The sequence below is a fragment of the Pyrus communis genome, chromosome 13 (assembly GCF_041283825.1).
Source record: "Pyrus communis isolate YQ-2024b chromosome 13, ASM4128382v1, whole genome shotgun sequence".
NCBI lineage: Eukaryota > Viridiplantae > Streptophyta > Magnoliopsida > Rosales > Rosaceae > Pyrus > Pyrus communis.
The window spans coordinates 10,105,932-10,128,924 of record NC_142577.1 but is presented as its reverse complement, the minus strand read 5'-3'; the positions used below and the strand labels follow the sequence as shown (position 1 = coordinate 10,128,924).

Genomic DNA, 22,993 nt, shown 5'->3' with positions numbered 1-22,993 from the left:
GTTTCTTCGATCTGTGAGGATTTAGTGTGCTTGTGGGTGTGTCTGTGCGTATTAAGGTGAATGGGAAGGGAGAGAGAGACTCGGGACAGAGACAGGGAAAGGGACAGAGGGATAGGGAGAGTGAGGGTGTGAGTGTGTGGCCCTACACATGCCAACACAACACAAAACAACCAATAACGCAACGAAAACGAACTAGGGGCAAAACTGTCTTTTCACACGTACGTTTTAGATATTCTCAGGACGGGCTGTCACAACCTACCCACCTTAATAGAATTTCGTCCCGAAATTCAAAACAACCAAACACCACCCCCAATGACCAAAGAACAATCTAGGATACAAATCCCTCATCCGATCTTCCGTTTCCCACATGGCTTCCTCTATGGAATGATTCCTCCACAAAACTTTCACTAAGTTCCTCAGAACCTTTTCCTTCCAATCTAGTATCGTCACTGGTTCCTCGACATAAGTTAAATCTGGATTAATCTCCAAGGGTTGCGGAGGTATCACGTAAGACGGATCAGCAACATAATGTCGAAGCATGGACACGTGAAACAGGTTATGCACTCTAGCCAACTCCGGAGGCAACTCCAACCTATAAGCTACCTCACCAACTCGCTCTGTGACCATGTATGGTCCGATGTACCTGGGACTCAACTTGCCTTTCTTCCCAAATCTCACAACACCTCTCCACGGTGAAAGCTTCAGAAATACCCAATCTCCGACCTTATACGCTCTGTCCGTAGCATGCCGATCTGCTAAGCTCTTCTGCCTATCCTGGGCTGCTTTCAGGTTAGACTTAATTACCTGAACATTTTGAGTAGTCTCCTCAACAATCTCTGGACCCACTAAGACTCTTTCTCCAACCTCTGACCAACATAACGGTGTGCGACAAGCTCTACCATATAATGCCTCAAATGGCGCCATGCCAATACTTGAATGAAAGCTGTTATTATAAGCAAATTCCATCAAATCCAACCGTTGGTGCCAAGCATCACCAAACTGCAACATCGAAGTTCTCAACATATCTTCCAAAGTTTGAATAGTTCTCTCTGATTGTCCGTCCGTCTGAGGATGATACGCCGTACTGTAAAGTAGTCTCGTACCCAAAGCTTCTTGAAAAGCCACCCAAAACTTAGATGTAAATCGTGGATCACGGTCCGAGACAATACTCACAGGGACACCATGGTACTTCACAATCTTCGAGACAAACAACTCCGCTAAACGACTCAAAGAATACTTCTCTCTTACTGGAATGAAATGTGCCGACTTAGTGAGCCGATCAACGATCACCCAAATGCCATCGAAACCATTATGTGTACGCGGAAGCTTGTACACAAAATCCATGGTAATATTTTCCCATTTCCACTCTGGAACGGGAAGCGGCTGCAACAACCCAAACGGCTTCTTCCTTTCCACTTTAACTTGCTGACAAATAGCACACCTACTCACATACTCAGCTATCTCCCTCTTCATACCCGGCCAATAATAAAATGGTCGAATGGTATGATACATTTTAGTAGCTCCTGGATGCATGGTATAAGCCGAGATATGTGCTTCATCGAGAATTTCTTTCTTTAAATCCAAATTATTCGGCACAAACATTCTCCCCTCTTGCATCAACATGCCATCCGAATCACGCACTCTGAGGTCTCTCATCCTTCCTTGATCTCGAGCTTGGATTAATTCCTGAATCTCCCTATCAGCCACCTGGGCTTCACGTACGCGATCAACTAAAATGGGCCTAACTTGAAAATTAGCAAGTAAAGCCACATCTCGACCTTCTGCTTCTAACCTCACTCCCGTAGAACGCAAGTCCGCCAAAAGAGGAATACGACTTGCATACAACGCATTAATGCGGCCCTAAGACTTCCTGCTAAGCCCATTAGTAACTACATTTGCACGACCAGGGTGATAATCAATTGTACAGTCGTAGTCGCTGAGCAACTCCATCCACCTTCGTTGACGAAGATTAAGTTCCTTCTGAGTAAAAAGATACTGAAGACTCTTGTGATCTGTAAAGATCCTACATTTCTCTCCATAAAGATAGTGTCTCCACAACTTCAACGCAAAGATAATAGCAGCCAACTCCAAATCATGTGTAGGGTAATTCAACTCATGAGGTTTCAACTGACGTGAAGCATAAGCGATCACCCTACCATGCTGCATTAACAAGCATCCCAGACCATTCAAGGAAGCATCGCTATAAACCTCGAAATCACCACTATCGTCCGGGAGCGCCAAAACATGTGCATGAGTGAGACAATGCTTCAGCTGCTGAAAACTCTGCTCACACTTATCATCCCACTCAAATTTAACATCCTTCCTCATCAATCTCGTCAGCGGTAAAGCAATCACGGAGAAATCCTTAACAAATCTCCGATAATACCCCGCCAAACCATGGAAACTTCTCACCTCAGTGACGGTTTGCAGTTGCTCCCAATTCTCCACCGCTGCGACCTTCTGAGGGTCCACCAAAATACCCTGAGCAGAAATAACGTGCCCCAAAAACGCAACTTGGTCTAACCAAAACTGGCACTTGCTAAACTTAGCATACAATAGGTGTTCCCTCAACCTTTTCAACACCAAAGTAAGATGCCGAACATGCTCCGCCTTCGACTTCGAATACACCAGAATGTCGTCAATGAAAACAATAACAAACCTATCCAAATATGGCTGGAATACCCGGTTCATCAAATCCATAAAAGCAGCTGGTGCATTCGTCAAACCAAATGGCATAACCAGAAACTCGTAATGACCATAACGAGTCCTGAACGTTGTCTTAGGAACGTCATCCCTACAAATCTTCAGCTGATAATATCCAGACCTCAAGTCAATCTTGGAGAATATACAAGCACCTCGAAGCTGATCAAACAAATCATCGATACGTGGCAACGGATAACGGTTTTTAATCGTCACCCGATTCAATTGCCGATAATCAATACATAGCCTCAAGGTTCCATCTTTCTTCGTCACAAACAGTACTGGAGCTCCCCACGGTGAAGTACTAGGCTGAATGAAACCTTTATCCACTAATTCCTGCAACTGAACTTTCAATTCCCTTGACTCAGCGGGAGCCATACGATAAGGGGTCAAAGAAATAGGATTAGTACCTGGAAGCAACTCAATGGTAAATTCCATGTCTCGATCTGGTGGTAAACCAGGTAAATCCTCGGGGAAAACATCAGGAAAATGTCTGACTACCCTCACATCCTCAACTCGACTAGGAACGACCTCATCCAACACCACATGAGCTAAGTACCCCTGACAACCTTTAGACAACAACCTTTTCGCTTTCACAGCAGAGATAATGCCATGTCTCACCCCACTCTGCTCACCCACGAAAGTAACCACAGGTAGTCCAGGACGATGGAACGTAACTATTTTCCCGTAGCAATCAATATTGGCACAATAGAAATGCAACCAATCTGTGCCCAGAATCACATCAAAGTCAACAATATCTAACGGGATAAGATCAGCTGGCATAACAACACCCTCAACTATCACTGGGCACCCTGGGTACACCCGATCAACAATACATCTCTCTCCTCTAGGCATAGCGAACTCTGAATCGTACCCTAGAGGTGTGGGGCGAGGTTGCGTCACTTGAGCAAATGTATGAGAAATCACAGAATGTGTAGCTCCGCAATTAATTAATACTCTAGCAAAATAACCAAGTATATTTAACGTACCCATGATCAGATCCGGATTGTTCTGAGCGTCCTGCAGCGAAATATTATGAATACGCCCCTGGGTCTGCTGTCGTCCACCGCGACCTCTGCTTGTCTGACCACCGCGACTCTGAGTACCACACCCCTGACTGGGCTGACCAGACTGCCTCGAAGACCCCGCACTACTCGAAGCAATCTCACCCTGCTAAAACTGTCCTCCCTGAAACCACTAAGAACCGCCTACTGAAGCTGGAGGATACGGTATATAGCCGCTAGAGTACGGAGGATAACCACCCTGAGAATATGGGTCCTGGGGATACTGATACTGTCCCGGGGCATAAGGAACAGCATCACCCTGATAGTGATAGGCACCACCTCGACCTGCCTGCCCATAACTACTCGGACCCTGAATTTGCTGGATAGGTGCAGGTGGCGGCAAGAAAGTCTGCTGCGGCTTCTGCTGCTGACTCTAGGGACAATTCGCAGCTCGATGTCCCATCTACCCACAAGTAAAACAACCACTGCTGCCACGCCTACACTCACCAAAGTGCCGATTATTACACCTGTGGCAAAGTGGGGCCCGACCTCGGCCACCATCACCCTGTCTCTGGCCTCTAGCACCACCAGCAAACCTACCTCCACGTCCCTGACCAGTGGCGCTGAAACCACCGCTAGAAGAGCTAGAACTAGTACCACCCCTCTTGAAATTCTGAGTCTGACGAGGCCCGAGCGACGCTCGACCTTTACCCTTAACATCTTTCTTCTGATTACCATTCTTCTCTTCCTCATCACTCTCGCTCGATATGTTTTCAGAGTCCTCAACTCTCAGTAGAACCTCATAAAAATCCTGGTAAGTATCACAGTGGGTAGTGGTCGCCATCGAACACCATTTCTTCTTAGTACCTAAGCGAAAACGACGAAGCATCTCCACCGGATTACCAACAATCTCAGGATGATAACGAGACAAATTAGTGAACTTCCGATAATACTCATTCGCTGTCATCTTCCTCTGTTTCAACTCAGTAAATTCCTGCTTCTTACGATCGATGTACTCAGGGGGCACAAACCTTCTCTTGAATAAATTAATGAAAACATTCCAATCCATCTTCACAGCTGCAGTCAAACGACGAAGTTCCTGCTCCCACCAGGCTGCAGACTCCGAACCCAGAAACCACGAGGTCGTCTCTACCCACTTCTCGACAGGAAGATTCCCCTGACTATTCAGAACACGAAAAGTCTTCTCAATGTGCTCTAACCATCGCTCCGCACCCTCATGACCTTCATTACCCTCAAACTTATCCAACTTCAAATTGTACATAGTCTCCAGAGGAGTCCTCTGGGGAGGGCGGATCGCCGACTGAATGGCTGTAGCAATAGCTTCCCCCAGCTGAGCAATATCGGGGAAACTAGGCTCAGCAGAGCGACGTGGTTCCCGACGAGGCGGCATAGTTCTGACAGAAGGCACCAAAATCATTAGAATACTCACAAAGACACAGGACTGCCAAACCTAGGCTCTGATACCAAACTGACACACCTCAACCGAGATCAGGGCATGCTGGTCGTCACGTGGAAGTGACGTAACCATGTGCACAGTGCGGAAACAATTAAAAATAGTAACACAAAAGTAAGAATAAATAAGAACTAGCATACATAAGGTAGAAGTAATAAGTGCTAGCGTAAGTGAGACACAGATTCAGAGCAGAAAGCCTAAAGCAGTCCAAACTAAAATAGCGTTACAACAGTGCACCCAAAGGTGGACATACGCTGGTGATCGTCTGTCAGCAATGCCGGGAAAGCCCTCTGGGGAACCACTAAACCAACTGAAAAGCTAGAACCTGGAGGGGCGCAAAACAAAAGCGTGAGTGGGCAAAAACAAAACCGTGAGGGAATGATAAGCCCAAAGCGGACAATATCGTGCTACGGTAGTGGAGCGGGCCCGGGAAGTGATCCGTCCCGGGCGGGGATGTGACACCAATCCACTCCAACTTTTATCAAATTTAATTGATGATTATCTGAGCTTTATCTCCATTTAATTTGATTTGCCATATCCAGGTGCAAGCCATCTTTATCTCCTTGCCAACTATCCATAACTCACATTGTCTTCCTCAAGTTATACTCTAGATCCCTGATAGGATTTTTACCATTTGCAAAAGTAGGGATAAAAATACTTAAAATACTTGCAAGAGAACAAAGTAATTGTAGTATAGATGGCTCTAGCAAGTTCGTTCTCATCAGGGATTGAATGAATAATTTATGTTAAATCAAATCTTAATTAATTACTTAAAACCAAGTTTGGAAAAAGGTGATTTGGTGGTTTAAAATAATAAAAACGAATTTAAAAAACTAATTAAATAAATCGGCAAAATAAAATTAACAAAAAAGAAAACGGTTTTCAAAAATTAAATTATAAAAGCACTAGGATTCTGCTATCACCTTAAATGACACCATCTTGGACGTCAAAAAACCCAATTAAGCCCAAAACATCACTTTGACAACACTGGGCGATGCTCCTTTATTCCATCACCAAAAAATCAACCGTTCGGTAGAAAATCTGAAACTTTGATACAATCAAGTTGAAAGACTAACATATCAAGTTGAAAGACTAACGAACATTCTCCAATTGATATGACTCCAAAATTCGTCCATTTAAATACCATTTGGTCCAGAGGAAGTCGACTATCCTACATTGGAAATATAATTCAAAGTATCAAAATCTCACCAAAGTAACCAATAAATTAGTACTAAGATAAAGGTAAAATATATAGTATAATATTGACCCATCAATCCCCACTTGCATGACTTACATGGAAGGTAATCCTCAACCATAGGGAAAATCCCAAACAGACCCGTGAATCCTTGATTTCAATCTACACTTTTCAACCCACTAAATACTATGGTCTAGTAGTATTCGTCTTCACTTGTAAGAGTAAGAGGTCTTAGGTTCAATTCTCACCAAAGGTGAATTTGAACCACACTATTGCTAGCCCATTGTGAAGCTAAGCCCACTCTCTCCCCCTTAATGTAGATGATATCGTTTGGTCAAAAAACAAAAGAAAAAAAATCTAGACTTTTTCAAGCTCATAAAAATATTTCCACAAAATGATTACTACAATAATCCAATAGTAATATCTAGAAAAAAAAATTAAAATCTAACGGCCTTAATTAAAGGAGTCGATGATGCAAAATCGAGTCCAAACAATTAGTTAAGCTTGATAGACATTTTGTCAATCATTATCTAGCAGTCGTCTAACATGACATTTTAGGTGGAATTTCATACCAAATAAGATGCATGCGAGTTTAAACTCCATATCAAAACCCCTCCAAAGATTTTCAAAAAGTTCAATTTAGCTTTCAAACTCATATCATGTTCAAGGGCGTTTTTGAGATTTTGAGAGCCCTATGTAGAAATTATAAAAGGATCATTTTGCCCTCGTATCTTATTACGTAATCTCACCAAAATGTACTAAAACAATAAAAGGTTATCATGTATTTATCATAATTAAAAGAAAAGTTATACATAAAATGATGTTATCAATCAACAAAATCAGTAGTAAAAGAAGCCATGAAACAAAACAAAATGATGAATAACATAGTAAAGGAAAATTCTATTTGAACCCATATAACCTTTTTCTAAACCCAACTTAAATTTTAAATGGGAAATGTTGTATTAACGTATTGCATAATTAGCATCAAGTACGAAATGAAGTTAACAAGAAAAATAAGATATATCATAAATCCATACCCAATAATCAAACCCTAACCATCGCGTAATTTTCCTCCTGCATTTTGTTCTAGCAAAAATTCTAAGACTCTCTCATAGAGAAAACCAAACTCTCTTTGACAGATGGATGGTAGTTTTGAAGTTTTGGATCATCTGACTAAGATATGAATCGATTTATACAAGAGTTAAATTATTGGTTTATATGTCATATACTTACATTGTGATATGCTGCTGGGTGTATAAGTTTCCCAAGTCTTTTCTTGTTCTTTTTGCATATCAAATTGCTACTACTTAATTCGAGAGTCAAAGACTCTAACGGTTAGGTAATAGACAACATGCACTAGTTAAGTTTCTCATGTTGGGGTTCTTATAATATCATACTGATAATATTAGTCTTTTTGCATATCAAATTGCTACTACTTAATTCGAGAGTCAAAGACTCTAACAGTTAGGTAATAGACAACATGGACTAGTTAAGTTTCTCATGTTGGGGTTCTTATAATATCATACTGATAATATTAGTCTTTTGAATGCAAGCTAAATTCTAATTAGCCAAACCAATAACAGCTACATACTTTGTTTCATCGTTTAGCATTCTTTCCAGCTCTTTTCATTTGATTCTTCATTGCACCACCACTTTAACTCTCTTCATTACACTGCCACTTTGCTCTCTTCATTACACCACCACTTTTGCTCTCTTCATTACACCACCACTTTGCTTCATTTACCAGACGATTAATTGTCCTTTTTCCGGTGTTCAGTGTTGTATTTTGTAAGCAAAGGAACTGGCCTCCTCATTCGTAAGTGTGCTTAAGGTATAAGGTAGTGTTTTAATTTCCTCTACTTCAATTTTGTCCGATCAAACATGATTCATCTAGCCATATACATGCTTATAGGCAGTGGAGGCTCCAGGAATATTATTAGGAAGGTCAGTAAGAATAGTGCAACATACAATTTTGTTTTTAACATAAATAACATGCATATCGCCATTTCATCGAGTCTTGGTAGGTTTGAAGTTATTTGCAAAGGCATACTGCAGATCTGTTAATGCCTTATTTGTGTGGGTAACTAACATGTTCCAAGGCAACTCCCATATGAATGCTTAACAAAGGAACACACTTATTTTGAACACACTAACAAATTGATTGATATCATTGCCTCATTAATATGTTTGTCCAAGAATGATGATACTTTGTTCATTCTTTGAGATTACCTGTTCATTCATTGGAGGGCATATATGAAGGGCAACTCCAACCTTCAAAGGGGCACCCAAGTCATCCATAAAGACTCACCGAAGTTTGGAGGGTCAACAGACCTCCCTTGCCCCTAAGTCAGTCTACCCCTGCTTATAGATTATAACTTATAAGCCTTTATATCATCTAAAATTTATAAGTCAGTCTACCCTTGCTTAGATTTATATGCCACATACATCGTCACACAAGGCAACGTGAGATTTATCGAGAGCAACGTCATAGAGGGTGATGAAAACTCCATCAAAAGCAACTGTTAGAAGGATAGAACGTTAGAGAGAGCATGCTTTGATTTTGGTATTTTATTTTTTAAATGGGTGTAAAGATAAATTACATAATGAATTGGGTTTGTAAAGATAGTTTAAATAGAAATTTGGATTTAAAGAGATATTGATAATTTAATTAAAAATAATATGGGTGTAAGGAATACGCTGATTGTAAAGAGAGTTTATATTGGTTCAAATAAACTTCCTAATAATAAAACTTTAAATCGAAAATTAGTCTTCGATATTAAAAATTTGAAGTAGAAAATCCACATATTCTTTCATGAATCTCTTTACCTCTCATCCCAAAAAGGAAACAAAGTAATAAGATCGTAAAGTTAATTAATCTAGGAGCCCTTTCAAGGTGGGGGTCCTGTGCAATTGCACAAGTTGCTTTCCTCAAAGCAGGCACTGATCATGTTTAGCTCTCTACCAACAAAAATGAAAAAGAGAGAGAAAAGGATAAAACAAACAAAGACGCAAGCATAAGTTCGTGGCATCTTCAATTAGAAAAGGGTTAATGTTAGAAAGATTAAATTTGAAAATTAATTAAATGACATAAAAGTTGATGATTAGATTATTCTTTAACTGTCGATTAACGTGCTTATTTTTTATTGTTAACACATTATTTAATTTACAAATTTAATCTACTTAGTATTATTCATTAGAAAATATTGGCTGATCGATCGGTTGAATTAAGTGTGCATTTTTTTCCTGAACTTTTATCATTCGTTTTCTATTGTACAAATATGGAGGTTAGCTGAAACCCTATTTCCTTCAATTGAAACAGAGAAATTCAGGGTCGAGCTTAAAAATAATTAAATGAATATGAAATAAAATAAAAAACCACTAAACTTAATCTGACTGCCTTCTCTAAAATATGAATTGTGACCTAGGGATCTCTCCAGATGGAGAAAGAACAAGCTGAAATATGGTCTTGTCACCCGAAGCTATATAAAACGAACTTGTCTCAGATTGTATTTGAAATTTAAATTCAAATCAAATTTTAAAAAATAAACGACATTCCAAGTGAGAGATCCAAAATTTCTTCCGTCCTTTACATGTGGTCCGTTGAGTATATGCATGCCTATATTTTTAGATTTTAAAATCCTACGTTTACAGTGGCCTTTGCATTTGTTTGATCATTGACCAAATATTTTTGGAGTTCCTCTATGTCATTTCGCTTTCATTGACTCTTCATATTAGTAGTATTCTTTTGTACATGGAACTCTGCTGATTTAAGCACAGTGATGCTGCCACCATTTTCCCTTTGGATCATACCAGCTTTCACTTACACAAAATAATTAATTCCTTGCCAGTGCGAAACAAAGCTTGGAGATTTAAATTTATTGTACAATTATTTAATTATTCTGATACAATATTTACAGTATATATAAGGTATGACAAAACTCATACCTTGACGGAATTCTAAAGAATTATGACTCCTTCAATTATTCTGATACAATATTTACAATATATATAGTGTCTAAGAAAACTCATATGTTGAAGGAATTCTAAAGAATTACAATAGAAAATTACATTCCTCTAATTACAAACAAGATTTTGGATTAACCAAATCTATTCTAACACCCCACCCCCCACACCCACCCACAAATTGAATGAGCCTGATCAGCTAAGTTGGAGCAAAAACACCATGACGAGGCTGATGGATAGCTTTGGTAAGCAGGTTGATCAGCATAAGAAATACAACAAACGAGGAATGCTAAGTACCAACTGTTGGAAATATTAGTGTTTAGGTTTATTAAAGTTTGGTTTTTTGGGCCTAGCCCGTTAGTATTAGGGTTTCGTTTCTTTTCCAGTTAAGGTTAGGTTAATTTTGGCTTTTTAGCCAAAATAATCTTGAGATTTACATAATTCTCACTTTGGTCCTGGAGATTTGAAATCAATAAAGGTGGTCCCTGAGTTTGTCTATCATTAATCATTTTGGTCATTCCTAGAAAACATTCCATTAAATAAAGGTAATAGACAAAAATACACTCAATTTAGTCAAATTTTTTTGGCCCATTGCTTATTACATTGAGGCTATTTTTGTCATTTGGTCCGTATTTAACATAATTTTTCAAGGAATGATGAAAATGATTGATGGTGGACAAACTCAGGGACCACTTCAATTGATTTCAAATCTCAGGGACCAAATTGATGAGTTATGCAATTCTCAAGCACTATTTGGCTAAAAAGCCCTTAGTTTTCTAAATATATGCTACTTTGTAACTCTTTAATATAACAAGGTAGTGACGAAGTAGTCTTTTAGGGTTTTGTAGCTGTTTCGACATTATTCTTTATTTAATAATATTCTTCTTATTTTGTAGTCTTATTCATCGCGCATTCTGGTATCCTAGCAGGTTTGATCCCTCGGGCTTTAATCTACTCTTGCATGTCCTGTATTAGTTTATGTTGCCTTCCATTGTTTGATTGTTCCAGCTTAGATCAATCGTGAAAATTGGTTCTAGACCAAAAAATAAAATAAAATAAAAAGTTGTCATTGTTCATTGTTCGTCGTTCGTTCTTGTCCGGTACTCTGGCGTCTGACCTGCATCCCTAGCAATCTTATACTTGCCACTGGTTTTGACGAAACCTGGACCCAAGAACCACAAACTCAGATCGAGTTTGTCTCCACGTTGGATCACCTCAATTTGCACCCGCACCTGAATCCAACTTTGCTGCACCGCACTTGACTGGTGCAACCATTGAACCACCATCTGCTACTCACACCTCGCCTGTAATGTTGGCAGTCCCACATCGATGGGGAAGTCAACAAGGGTGGCTTTAAATATGATACCCTACTCTAACTAATACTGACGCCTTTTGTGGTAAAACTCCACACCTGACAGATTAGGCATGTGGTAAAGTTGGGGACAGTATCGGTGTCGTTAAAGCGGGGTCCTCCCGGGCTCCCCGATCTAAAAATTTTCAACATGGTATCAAAGCCCAAGGTTACGGGCCCGTGCAAACCAAAGGCTTGTCACAAGGAAATGTGGCCTTGGAAACAAGCTTGGACTGTTAACATAAAGCCGACCTCTGAGTTCTTATGAGGCACTTCGGGAACTTCCATTGGAGCCGACCTCTGAATTTCAATTGCCAATGTGTGAATCTCCATGTGTGAACCACTAAATTTGGTTACACATGAGGGAGCATATTTGCAGTCCCACATCGATGGAGGAAGTCAACAAGGGGGCTTTAAATATGATTACCCTACTTTAACTAATACCAAGGTCTAGGTGGTAAAGTTAGGGATAGTATCAGTGTTGTTAGAGTGCCCCCTCCCCCCCCCCCCCAGGGTCGTCGATCTAAAAAATTCCAACATGTAATTCCTTCTACACCAAAGATGAGATCCATCAAACCCATCACACTGCATAGCACCTGTTATGTTGCGTTAATCAACATTCACCACCACAATCACTAGGTCTGTTTCCACACTTTCATTGATCTAAACCTGCCAAGTCTATTAAGCTTGTTTTGCGTGAAATCTGTCGTAGCCATTTGCAACAATTGTTCGATTTCTTAGACTGGTGACCATTTAAGTGACGTTGTGAATGTGGTAAATTGGATTTTTTTTTTTGTTTCTATTTCTTGCTTATTTGTTCATAAGTTTGTTCGAAAGTTGGCAATTACATTGGAAGTTTGCACTGGAACTTGCATTGGCATTGGAATCACACACTTGCATTAGCATTGGAATCATACACTGGCAATAGCATTGGAATCATAAAGTGGGATTGGCAATGGAATCCTGCACTAGCACTGACATTCGAATCTTACACTGACACTAGCATTGTAATCTTGCATTGGTACTGGCACTAGAAACTTGCACTAGTACAAATGGAATTTCGTATTGGAATTCGTATCGAAAATTAGCACAATAGAGCTTGCCTCTACATCTGTTTTTGGCAAACTCATGTCATCTACCGCCATGAGTTTGACGGGGGTGTTGGAAAATATTAGTATTTAGGTTTATTAATGTTTGGTTTTTTGGGCCTAGCCCGTTAGTATTAGGGTTTCATTTCTTTACTGTTAGGGTTAGGTTATTTTTCTATATATATGGTACTTTGTAACTCTCTTAGGGTTTTGTAACTGTTTAGCCATTATTCTGTATGTAATAATATTCTTATTATTTTGTAGTCTTGTTCATCGCGCACTCTGGTATCAAAGCAAGTTTGATCCTTCGAGATTTAATATGATTTTGCATGTCCTATATTAGTTTGTGTTGCCTTCCGTTGTTTGATTGTTCCAGTTTAGATTAATGGTAAAAATTGGTTGTAGACCTATTTGGGAATGCTTTGGGTCAAGCCTAGAGTTATGCTCGATCCAGAAAGGGATACTAAGAATATTCTGTCATGGGCCGAGCCCAGTGGAGTTCGGCCAAATCCTATCAAGAGATGGTTTTATCTAGATACGGGTTAGGTGATCAAATCCTAGTACGATGAGGATTCTTGAAAATTGAGGATGTTTTGAGTCAAAAAAGATGCCGAGAATCAGGGGATGAATCTAAGTGATTTATAGCTTGGTTCAGAGTCTTATAAGGGTTAGGATTGGTCGAGACCTAATAAGATTGGGTTGAGGAATTCTAGTCTAAGTGAAATTCTACCTCGACCATGTAGGAAATCATTACTATAAATAGAGAAGGGAGTGCATCATTCAAACCTCTCCAATCCAACACACAACTACCCTGTGCAAACCTCTCAAACACTTTGAGACTTTTATTTTATTTTTTCCCGCTAACACATCTTCAGTTGGATAAACAGCATTATAGAGGCAACTAACAACATCTTTAGTTTGGATAAACTACACTGGAGTCGTAGAATTAGTCGACCAAGGAGCACATTTAGTTTGGATAAACAACATTGCTTCGAGACCAACTAGTATAGCTAAGGTCAAAGATTTGAAAGGGAAGACATACTGAAAGTATCACAACTCAAACAAGCATACGACAAATAATTGTGTCATATTTCGTGATGCCATCTAAATCTAAATTGACAATGGCAAACTCAAGTTCCCGAAGAAAACTCACATGCTAGTTGATGCTGATCATTTCCCTTCATCAATGATAAGCATGGTGAATCCCATCTACCAAGGGAGAAAGAAAAGAAAAAAAAGTTGAGTTCATCCCAACATACCATCTCCCGAAGCTGAGTTCATCCTAACATACCTTTAAGCCACCTGAGCTATGTGACCAACGATGGTATAACTACAATTCTCATGCCGTTGCATATACTGTTATATCTAAATCCTATAAGCTTTGCCGTCAGAGAATGGATTGCATTGCTCGTTGTCAAGTGGCTTAGGAAGTCTCAGTTACAAAAGGGCAGCCTAAAGAAATGGTGAGCAAAGAGAATGGTCGACAAACTCCGCTGATCATGACTGAGCTGCTTCAAGGAAAGAAGGTAATTGATCAAACTCTTTCTTCGGCCTGGAGACATGAAAGTTCGCTTTGAGCATTCCAAGAAGGAGGCCGAAAGCAAACTTCCTCCACCGCCCCCATAAGAGCCTTTGATTAATGTAAAACGGGACCATCCGCCATTTTTCGGTGAGTCTCTAAAATAGATGTAGGAGTTTCACAAGAAACATTCGGCTAACAACTTGAATGGCCTTCCAAGGGCATGTGATAGGAGCATATTTAGGCGACTTAGTTGGCTTGTTCTTGTGCATTTACGTTGTTATTTCTTAGTTCTTTAAGTCTTCTAAGCCATTTTCGTATGTTTTCAGGTTCTAAGGGCTAAAGGAGCAAAGAAGTGCATTTTGGAGCCTTTTGGAGCACTTTTGGGCTAAAGATGGATAGCTTATGCTTGGAGCCAAAGTGTTGGACGAAATTGAAGACCAAGTGAGCCTAGAATCGAAGGAAGAAGGAGGAATCAAGAATTGGAAACCAGTTTCCATTATGGGGAGTTTCTATTCTTGAAAGGTTTCCAATTGTGCAAGTTTCCAAATAATGTTGGTTGCCTAAATCACATGTTCTAGAAGCCCTAGACATGCCCTAAATTGTGCCGCACCTTACCTTCCTTTTCTCTCCAAATTTCTGGCCTTAAAATCCTTTCCCTTTCTTGCCGTGAGTTTAACTTCCTTTCTCTCCCAAAATCTGCAAGATTATGTCACAATCCTTTTCTTAAAAGTCTCAGCCGCACCTCCCTTGACCTTTCCTCTTCCTTGCCGTGCAAGGGAGATGGTTCTTTCCTATTTCCTTGCATTAAAACACATTCATTTTGTGTTTTATGCCATTGCCGCAACTTTTAGGTAGGTTCCTTTAAATTTCTGATTTGATTTCCTATTTCTAAAAGCTTTTGACTTAAATTCTGATTACCTAAATAACCTAGGGTTTTAATTCCTGAAATCCTATAAATAAACATCCTTGTTGCAGCCACAAAAGGGGTTCATTCATTCACCATTCACGCCAGAAATTCATCCCATCCTTCATAAAGCATAATGATCTCTCATTGTATCTCTTCTATGCATTCATGTTGAGGACCGTCGGAGAATAATTTGAATTGTCGCATGCATCATCCAATTCAATGACATAAGGAAAATTTGAGGGTTAATTAGTGCATCACGGTTAACTTGGGGTGTTGAGCATCATAGTTAGTGAAGAGCAATTGGAAAATCGATTCATATACAAATGTGTCATGTGTGGAGAATGGACCTCTAACTAATCCATCCATCATCTTGTTTCCAAGAAATTCGTTTTACAATCTGCCTAGTTTTATAACTTGTTTTGTTATTTCAATTTTCCTCAAATCAAAACCCCCATTTACTTTCTTGTTCTATAGTGTTTAGAATCTGTTTAGTTTGTGTTTTAAAGTGTTTTGAATCAACCTATAATCTCAAATTCGTCCAAAATTGTGTTTAAGGTCAGAAACTGCCTAGTTAGTGTTTTTAGGCAGTTTTGAGTCTTTTGAACTTGTTTTGAGTCCTTTGAGTCTTTGTGAACGTTTTTAACTTTGTTTTTATGTTTTTAAGTCACTTTAGAGGTTTTAGCAAGCCCTCCTAATCCCCGGTCCAGAACGATCCCTACTTGCATCCTTACTACAATTTGACAACAAGAGGGTTAATTTGAGTGCTTAATTATTTTCGCATCAGCATGCTAAGAAACTTTTGGCATAGCTTTAACCTGCCCTGATGCCGAGCAAATCATCCAAAAATGGTCGGACTGAGGGATAAAGGCTAGGTTCCAACATATCCGCGATGCTAGTGTTCTCGGCTTTGAGGTGAAACTGATATTGATCCCGTCAACCTTCCATTTTCTCTCTATGACCTCCAGTACTCGCGACATCATTTTGAGGTCTTCTTAGCCGTATCATTATTCAGCCTCATGGCTAAAGAAAAGGAACGTATGGTACAGTTGAATGTTTATCTAGACACAAGAGATGCTCACGTCACATATCAGGAGTAAACTCGTGAGACTTTGCAAGCACAAGACCAAGTCCCAGTACTAATAAAGCCAGTTCTTGAACTCAAAGATGAAATGGCCATGCCAGATGCACTTGATGTGAGAATTACTTGACACTCAAATTAAACCCTCGTTTGACAATTGTAGTAGAATGGATAAGTGAGGGATCGTTCTAGACCGGGGATTAGGAGGGCTTGCTAAAACCTTCTAAATTGACTTAAAAACATAAAAACTAAATTAAAACAGATTTAAGACACTTGGGAACAAGGAAATAAAAAAGGGGGTTTTAGTTTTGACGAAGTTGAAATAAACAAACAAAATGCAAAAATGGACAGATTGTAAACAAGTGTTGTGAAACAAGATGGTTGGTGAATTAGCTAGAGGTTCTTTCTCCACACATGATATTTATGCATATGAATCAATTTCCAGTTATTCCTTCATTGAATTATGAACGACAATGCCCCAAATTAACCGTGACATCACTAGTTAACCCTCAGATTTTCCTTATATTATTGGATTGGATGGCATCATTTGACAACCCAAAACATTCTCAAAAGTTCCCTACATGTCATCATAATAGAGATACAATCGAAGATCATTAAGAATAATGAAAACCATAAGCATTGACAAAGCATTTGCAACTATGACATCATGTTACTCATGCTAAGAATTAAACTTAACGCAATCGTGACAAGCGACCTTCACTACTTTCAAGTATAAGTTAGTAACGATTATGTGAAACCTTCTTAAACTTTAGCCACATATTCATGCATGCTAATTAAGTGTCGACCCTCAATCAACAAACACAAATAAGTTAATCATCAAATAGTTAAGCCAATTGCATTCACGAATCAAGAGTTCATAACCGGAATTCATCAATTCATATCACATAAATAATCATGGTATTGAAATCACCCCTAGCCAAAAAGGGTTTAGTTCCTCATATTTGCAATAAAACAGATACAAACAAATTTAGACATAGAATAACAAAGTAGAAAACACCTAGAACGTTCCAACAACTCCAATTGAAGAGCCAAACAATTGCACAGAATCTGTCCCCTTTCCCTTGCTTACGGCAGGTTGTGTAGGTGTAGTTTCTGGCTGTTTTGATGATGTAGAATGGAATGGGGAAGGTGTAGAAGCACAGCAAGGGTAGTAAGGTGAGTATGGATGAGTGTTTGAGGGTTGGAAGAAGGTGGAAGGCTCGGCAAGGAGGGAGGAAGGCTGCGGCAAGGGCTAAGGGTTTTCTGCAGTGCTGTTTTTATTTTCTGGAATGTAGAATGAGTTCTAGGGTATGTATTTCGGCCAAGGGGGTTAAATTATGTATATATAGGCATCCAAAACCCTAGGGCAATCAGATTAGCGCCTTTAAAAACCCAAATCCATCAGAAATTAGGTTAAAACAATTGGGTTTTTAAGTGGAACAAGGCCTAAGGTGCGGCAAGGGCTAGGGTGAGTGAATGGGCTTCCTAAAATACCTTGCAAGGCAAGGAAATCAAGTCAATGGACCCTAGGTGCCACGGCAAGGGTTAGGGGAAAAGGAATGGCCCATCTAAGAGCCCAAAGCCGAGAATAGAAAGTTTCGAAAATGGAAATTTCCAAGAATGGAAACTTCCAACTTAAGAAACTTTGATCTCCAATTCCGAATTCTTTGTTCTTCACTTTCATTTCTTCATCCGTCTTGAATTTCCAATCTTCACATCACCATTCACTTCTTGGCTAAATGCACTTCGAATTCATCCTCTCGTTTAGCTCCAAGCATGTCCAAACCAACATAGGCCCAACTTGCTCCAAAACGCTCCAAAATGCACCTTAATGCATATTAGGCCCTTAAAACCTGAAAACACACAAAAGTAGTTTAAAGAGCTAAAATAACTAAGAACTAACAATGTAAATGCACGAAAACAAGCATACTAAGTCGCATAAATATGCTCGTATCAGCACTACATGAACGTGTTTCACATGTGGTCAAAGATAGCCATGTTAGTGCAACCAAAGAGGAAGACATCTTGCCAAATGATCCAGAAGACGAGGGTCGTGACTGAATAGGCCCTTCGGTCCTCGACAACATGGAAATCAGCATGGTCCATGTCTTGCCCGTAAAATTCCAGCTAACCACATCTCAAACAAGTTTTTTGGCTGGCAATGTGGTTGCTGAAGAGACCACACAAATCGATTTCATGGCCACTGAAGAAGCTGAGTCGATCAGCAAGGAGGACAAGCTTAGAGCAATTTTGGCTAAACTGTTCCCCCGTTCTTTAGCCGTTAACCTTCACCACTTGAAGCCATTGTAGGCAACGGCTCATATCGAAGGGTATCCAATATCCAAGGTTTTCGTCGACTATGTAGCGATGGTCAAAATCATGCCGGTTTCCATTATGAGGGCATTGCGACACTCCAAAGATGAGCCTATCCTATCAAGTGTGACCTTGAGTAGCTTCGTAGGCGACAAGTCTCAGACTAAATGAGTGTTTTCTCTAGAAGTAAATATTGCGAGTCGAAATCATATGGCAAAGTTTTTCATAGTTGATTCGAATACCAGGTACAATGCATTACTTGACTGTGACTGGATCCACCAGACTAGTTGCACTTTTTCATCGCTATATTAATTCCTTATCTTCTAGGACGGTAAATTGGTTGTAGTTCATCTGGTCGATAATTAGCTATTCAGGGCTAACATGATTCAAGCCATCTATTACGATGACCATGTCGGCTACATCACCGTGGAAGGTTTCAACGAAGAATGGAAGAATGACGGCCGACCCAGATCTCTATCTAAAAAGCCATCGAGGTTGTCACTAAGATTGTTCAGTGGGAATCTGCGAGGCTGAGGTTGGTTAATCTAGTTGATAATCCTGATGACTGATACAACACAACAAGACACATGCAGGATCGTGATTTCATCTATTATGGAACAACTGTGGGCCCATTGGCATACTATTTCCAGGCAGCCGAATTCTAGCATGAACTTAGTAGACTTCCTCTCCGAAAGAAATAACAACCCAGTCTTGTCCCTATATCAAGTTCGAGCGGCATCAACCAAGCTCCAAGATAATCGACATGAAGTACCCTTTAGAAGAAATAAATGTTGGAACGGCTGATGAATCTCGGCCTTTATTTAATAGTGCTTTATTGCCTTAACCTATAAAGGTTGAGTTGTGTAAATTGCTTGAGGAATTTAAAGATTGTTCGCTTGGAGCTACCATGAAATGCCTAACCTTGATCGAACATTGGTCAAACATAAATTGCGTATTAAAGCCGGCTGTAAACCCTTCTGCCAACCTCCTTGACAATTCTCAACTGAAGTTTAGCTCAGCATAAAAGATGAAATTATTAGACTTTTAAAAGCAGGCTTTATTCAGACAGCTCGATATGTTGAATGGTTGGCAAATATCATCCTAGTCTTAAAGAAAACTAGTACTTTACGTATTTGCATTAATTTTCGTAATCTGAATTTGGCAACTCCCAAAGACGAATATACAATGCCAATTTCAGATTTGTTAATTGACACCGCAGTAAACCACGAGATTTTATCTTTCATGGATAGCCATGCGGGTTACAATCAAATTTTCATCGCTAAGGTCAATGTCCATAAAATTGCTTTTTAATGCCCTGGGGCGATTAGGACCTATGAATGGGTCATTATGCCATTTGGACTTAAGACCGTTGGTGCCACATATCAGCATGCCATGAATACCATTTTTCATGACCTGATTGGTACAATTGTTAAAGTATATATTGATGACGTTGTGGTCAAGTCAAAATGATGCTGAACACATTTGGATAACCTTTGGCGCACGTCTCTTCGTATGCACACCCATAACATTAAAATGAACCCTGCTAAATGTGCATTTAGCATATATGCAAGGAATTTCTTGGGTTTCCTCGTACACCATCGAGCCTCAAGGTGGATTAGAACAAGGCTCGTTCGATCATCGATGCTCCACCCCCAACAACCAAGAAGTAATTGCAATCCTTGCTCAGCAAAATCAAATTCCTTCACTATTTTATTTTTAACTTGGTGAGAAAGATGAAGGCGTTGTCCATGCTCCTCAAACTCAAAGATTTTGACCAATTCAAGTGGTGTAAAGAACGTCAGGAGGCTTTTACAAAAATCAAGGTCTCTCTCACTAATCCTTCTATTCTTATGCCACCTCCGCATGGCAAACCTCTCAAGTTGTATATCTCGACTGCCAAAGAATCCACTGGTTGTCTTCTTACGCAGGACAACGACACCAAAAGGGAACAGGCCATTTTTTTTCTTAGTCGAAACCTTAACTTGGCTAAGATAAATTATTAGGCCATCGAGAAACTTTGTTTGGCTTTATTCTTTGCCGCATCTAAACTCGAGCATTACATGCTCCCTTCAGTCACCCAAGTCATTGCCCAAACTGATGTTATTCGATGTATGCTTACTCAACCAATAGTCAATGGCTGAAATGGAAAATGGACAATGGCTTTATCTGAATTTAGTTTACAGTATGTACCTCAAAAAGTTGTTAAAGGACAGCCTCTGGCCGATTTCCTTGCTCAGCATCCTTCACTATATGGATTTGGGGGCAACGACGTCAAAATCGGCATGGTTATAACATGCGACAATTTTTGGACAATGTATTTCGATAGGTTTAATACCATGACCTCGGTTAGGGTTGGCATTGTCATCCAATCACCTAACCACTATAAATGGCATTTTTCTCTCTAGCTAGATTTCAATTGTATAAATAATCAGGTTGAATAAGAAGCCCCGTCATTGGCCTTAATATTCTTTATGAATTGAAGGCAGCCTGTGTACTCGTCCTCAACTATTCAGAAGTTATGATTAACCTGCTTAATGGGACTTGCCATTGCAAAAGTTGTACTCTAGTGCCTTATTATATGGTTGTCAGCTATTTAGCCGAGTCATTTGCAGGCATCACGTTCGAACATATCTCTCACATTTAGAATATTGATGTAAATGAGTTAGCCCAAATAGGCCAGGTCGTACTAGTAGATCGGCGTCCATACTCAGGCTTGGTTAATCAACCAACTCTTAAACTAGATGACGTAATCTGACATAGGCTATGTCTTTACCTTCATTACTCGAACGAAAAGCTCCTACAAACATCTGTGCGGTCATGGCATTGCCAGATGATTGGAGAACATCAATTATACGATACCTTGACGATCCTAGTGGCAAGCATGACCACAAGATACGGGTACATGCTACAAATTATGTAGTATATCAGAATGAGTTGTATCGAAAGGGTGAGGACAATTTGTTGCTATTGTGTCTCAACCAAAAAGAGGTTACCTAAGCTATTACAGAGGTGCATGAAGGAATATGTGGTGCTCATCAATCCGGACGCAAAATGCATTGGTTGCTCTACCAACATGGATATTTTTGGTCGCGTATTTTAAAAGATTACATAGAAAATGCACGGAGTTGTTCACAATGTCAAATCCATGGGCCTATCCAAAGGGTCCTAGCCGAACTACTTCATTCGGTCACCAAACCATGGCTATTTAGAGGATGGGCGATACTCGTAGCGACTGATTACTTCACCAACTGGGTGGAAGCAAGATCGTACGCTAAATTAATGTCCAAAGAAGTTTGTAATTTTGTAGGGGAAAACATTGTGATGAGATTCTACATGCCAGAGACGATTATCACATGCAACAGCATGATTTTTACGGCCGATAGGTTTAAAAAGTATATGACAAGTTTGAAAATTCGGCTCAAACAGTCCACACAGTATTACCCATAGGCGAATGAGCAGGTTGAGCCAAGTAACGAAGTTTTGATCGGCATTCTCGAAAAAATGGTGAAAGAAAGGCATGGTATGTGGCATTTAAAGTTAAATGAGGCAAGTCAACACCGGCAATATAACCTATGGGGTCGAAGGGGGGAAAGCTTCAAGTGTAGCTTTTACCTCCAGCCATTTCACCTCACCTATAGTAATCTCGGCTTGCAAAGTCCTTTTGTCAGCTTTCAGCGTTTGTATCCGTTTTATGCCAACCGCGTACTCTGCCAGCCAAGGTTTGTTTGCCTTCAAATCCCTCTCAAGCTCGAAAGCAGTAGCAAACCTTTGGGATTGAAGTTCAACAACTTGACAATCAAGGTCGATTATCTTCTCCTTCTTTGCCTTTGTAACCTTGAGCTCTGGTTGGATATCTTCTTGAGCAGTCGTTTCAGCTTTCAAGTCTTTATCGCCTTGAAAAGCCTTCTTGAAAATATCGAAGTATAGCCGAGTTCTCTCCAAAACGGACGACAGGTGAACGACCGGACCATCAGCTACAAGGATGTTTAAGCCTTCTCCCACAAAGTCAAGACCTTGTTTTTAAAGGCTTGCATAGCTGAGAAAGACAAAGCCTCTTGAAGCTTGGTCAAGGCATTGGACTCGGTCGGGGCTACAGAAAGACCAACCATCCTAGATATGATGGTGAAATAGGCGTCGAGCTCAACCTCTTATGAAAACTATACGAGAAAGAAGGGTTAGATAAGCAAAATCTAAAAAACTTAATAATGGGAAGTTGTTTTAGACCTGTCGAGAAGTGACTTCGGCTATATCTTCTAGGCTATTGGTCGAACCCAGAAAACTTAATGGCAGATCCTAATGTTTAAGACAACTCTTTAATTCATATAGCCGATGAAGGTTGTTTAATTTTGATGGCCATAGAGGCGGCCATGTAATATAGACAACACCCTTCGGCATATA

At 39.9% G+C, this 22,993-nt stretch overlaps 1 protein-coding gene across 1 annotated transcript; it reads right to left on the bottom strand.

The window, feature by feature from the left end:
• Positions 1-264: 264 nt before the first annotated feature.
• Positions 265-3,555, bottom strand: LOC148691740 (uncharacterized). The gene is made up of 3 exons (XM_088683403.1): positions 3,111-3,555; positions 2,602-2,909; positions 265-1,374 (listed from the first exon to the last, which is right to left on the bottom strand). The coding sequence occupies exons 1-3, from the start codon at positions 3,553-3,555 to the stop codon at positions 265-267; spliced, it is 1,863 nt and encodes a 620-aa protein (XP_088539529.1).
• Positions 3,556-22,993: the final 19,438 nt, after the last annotated feature.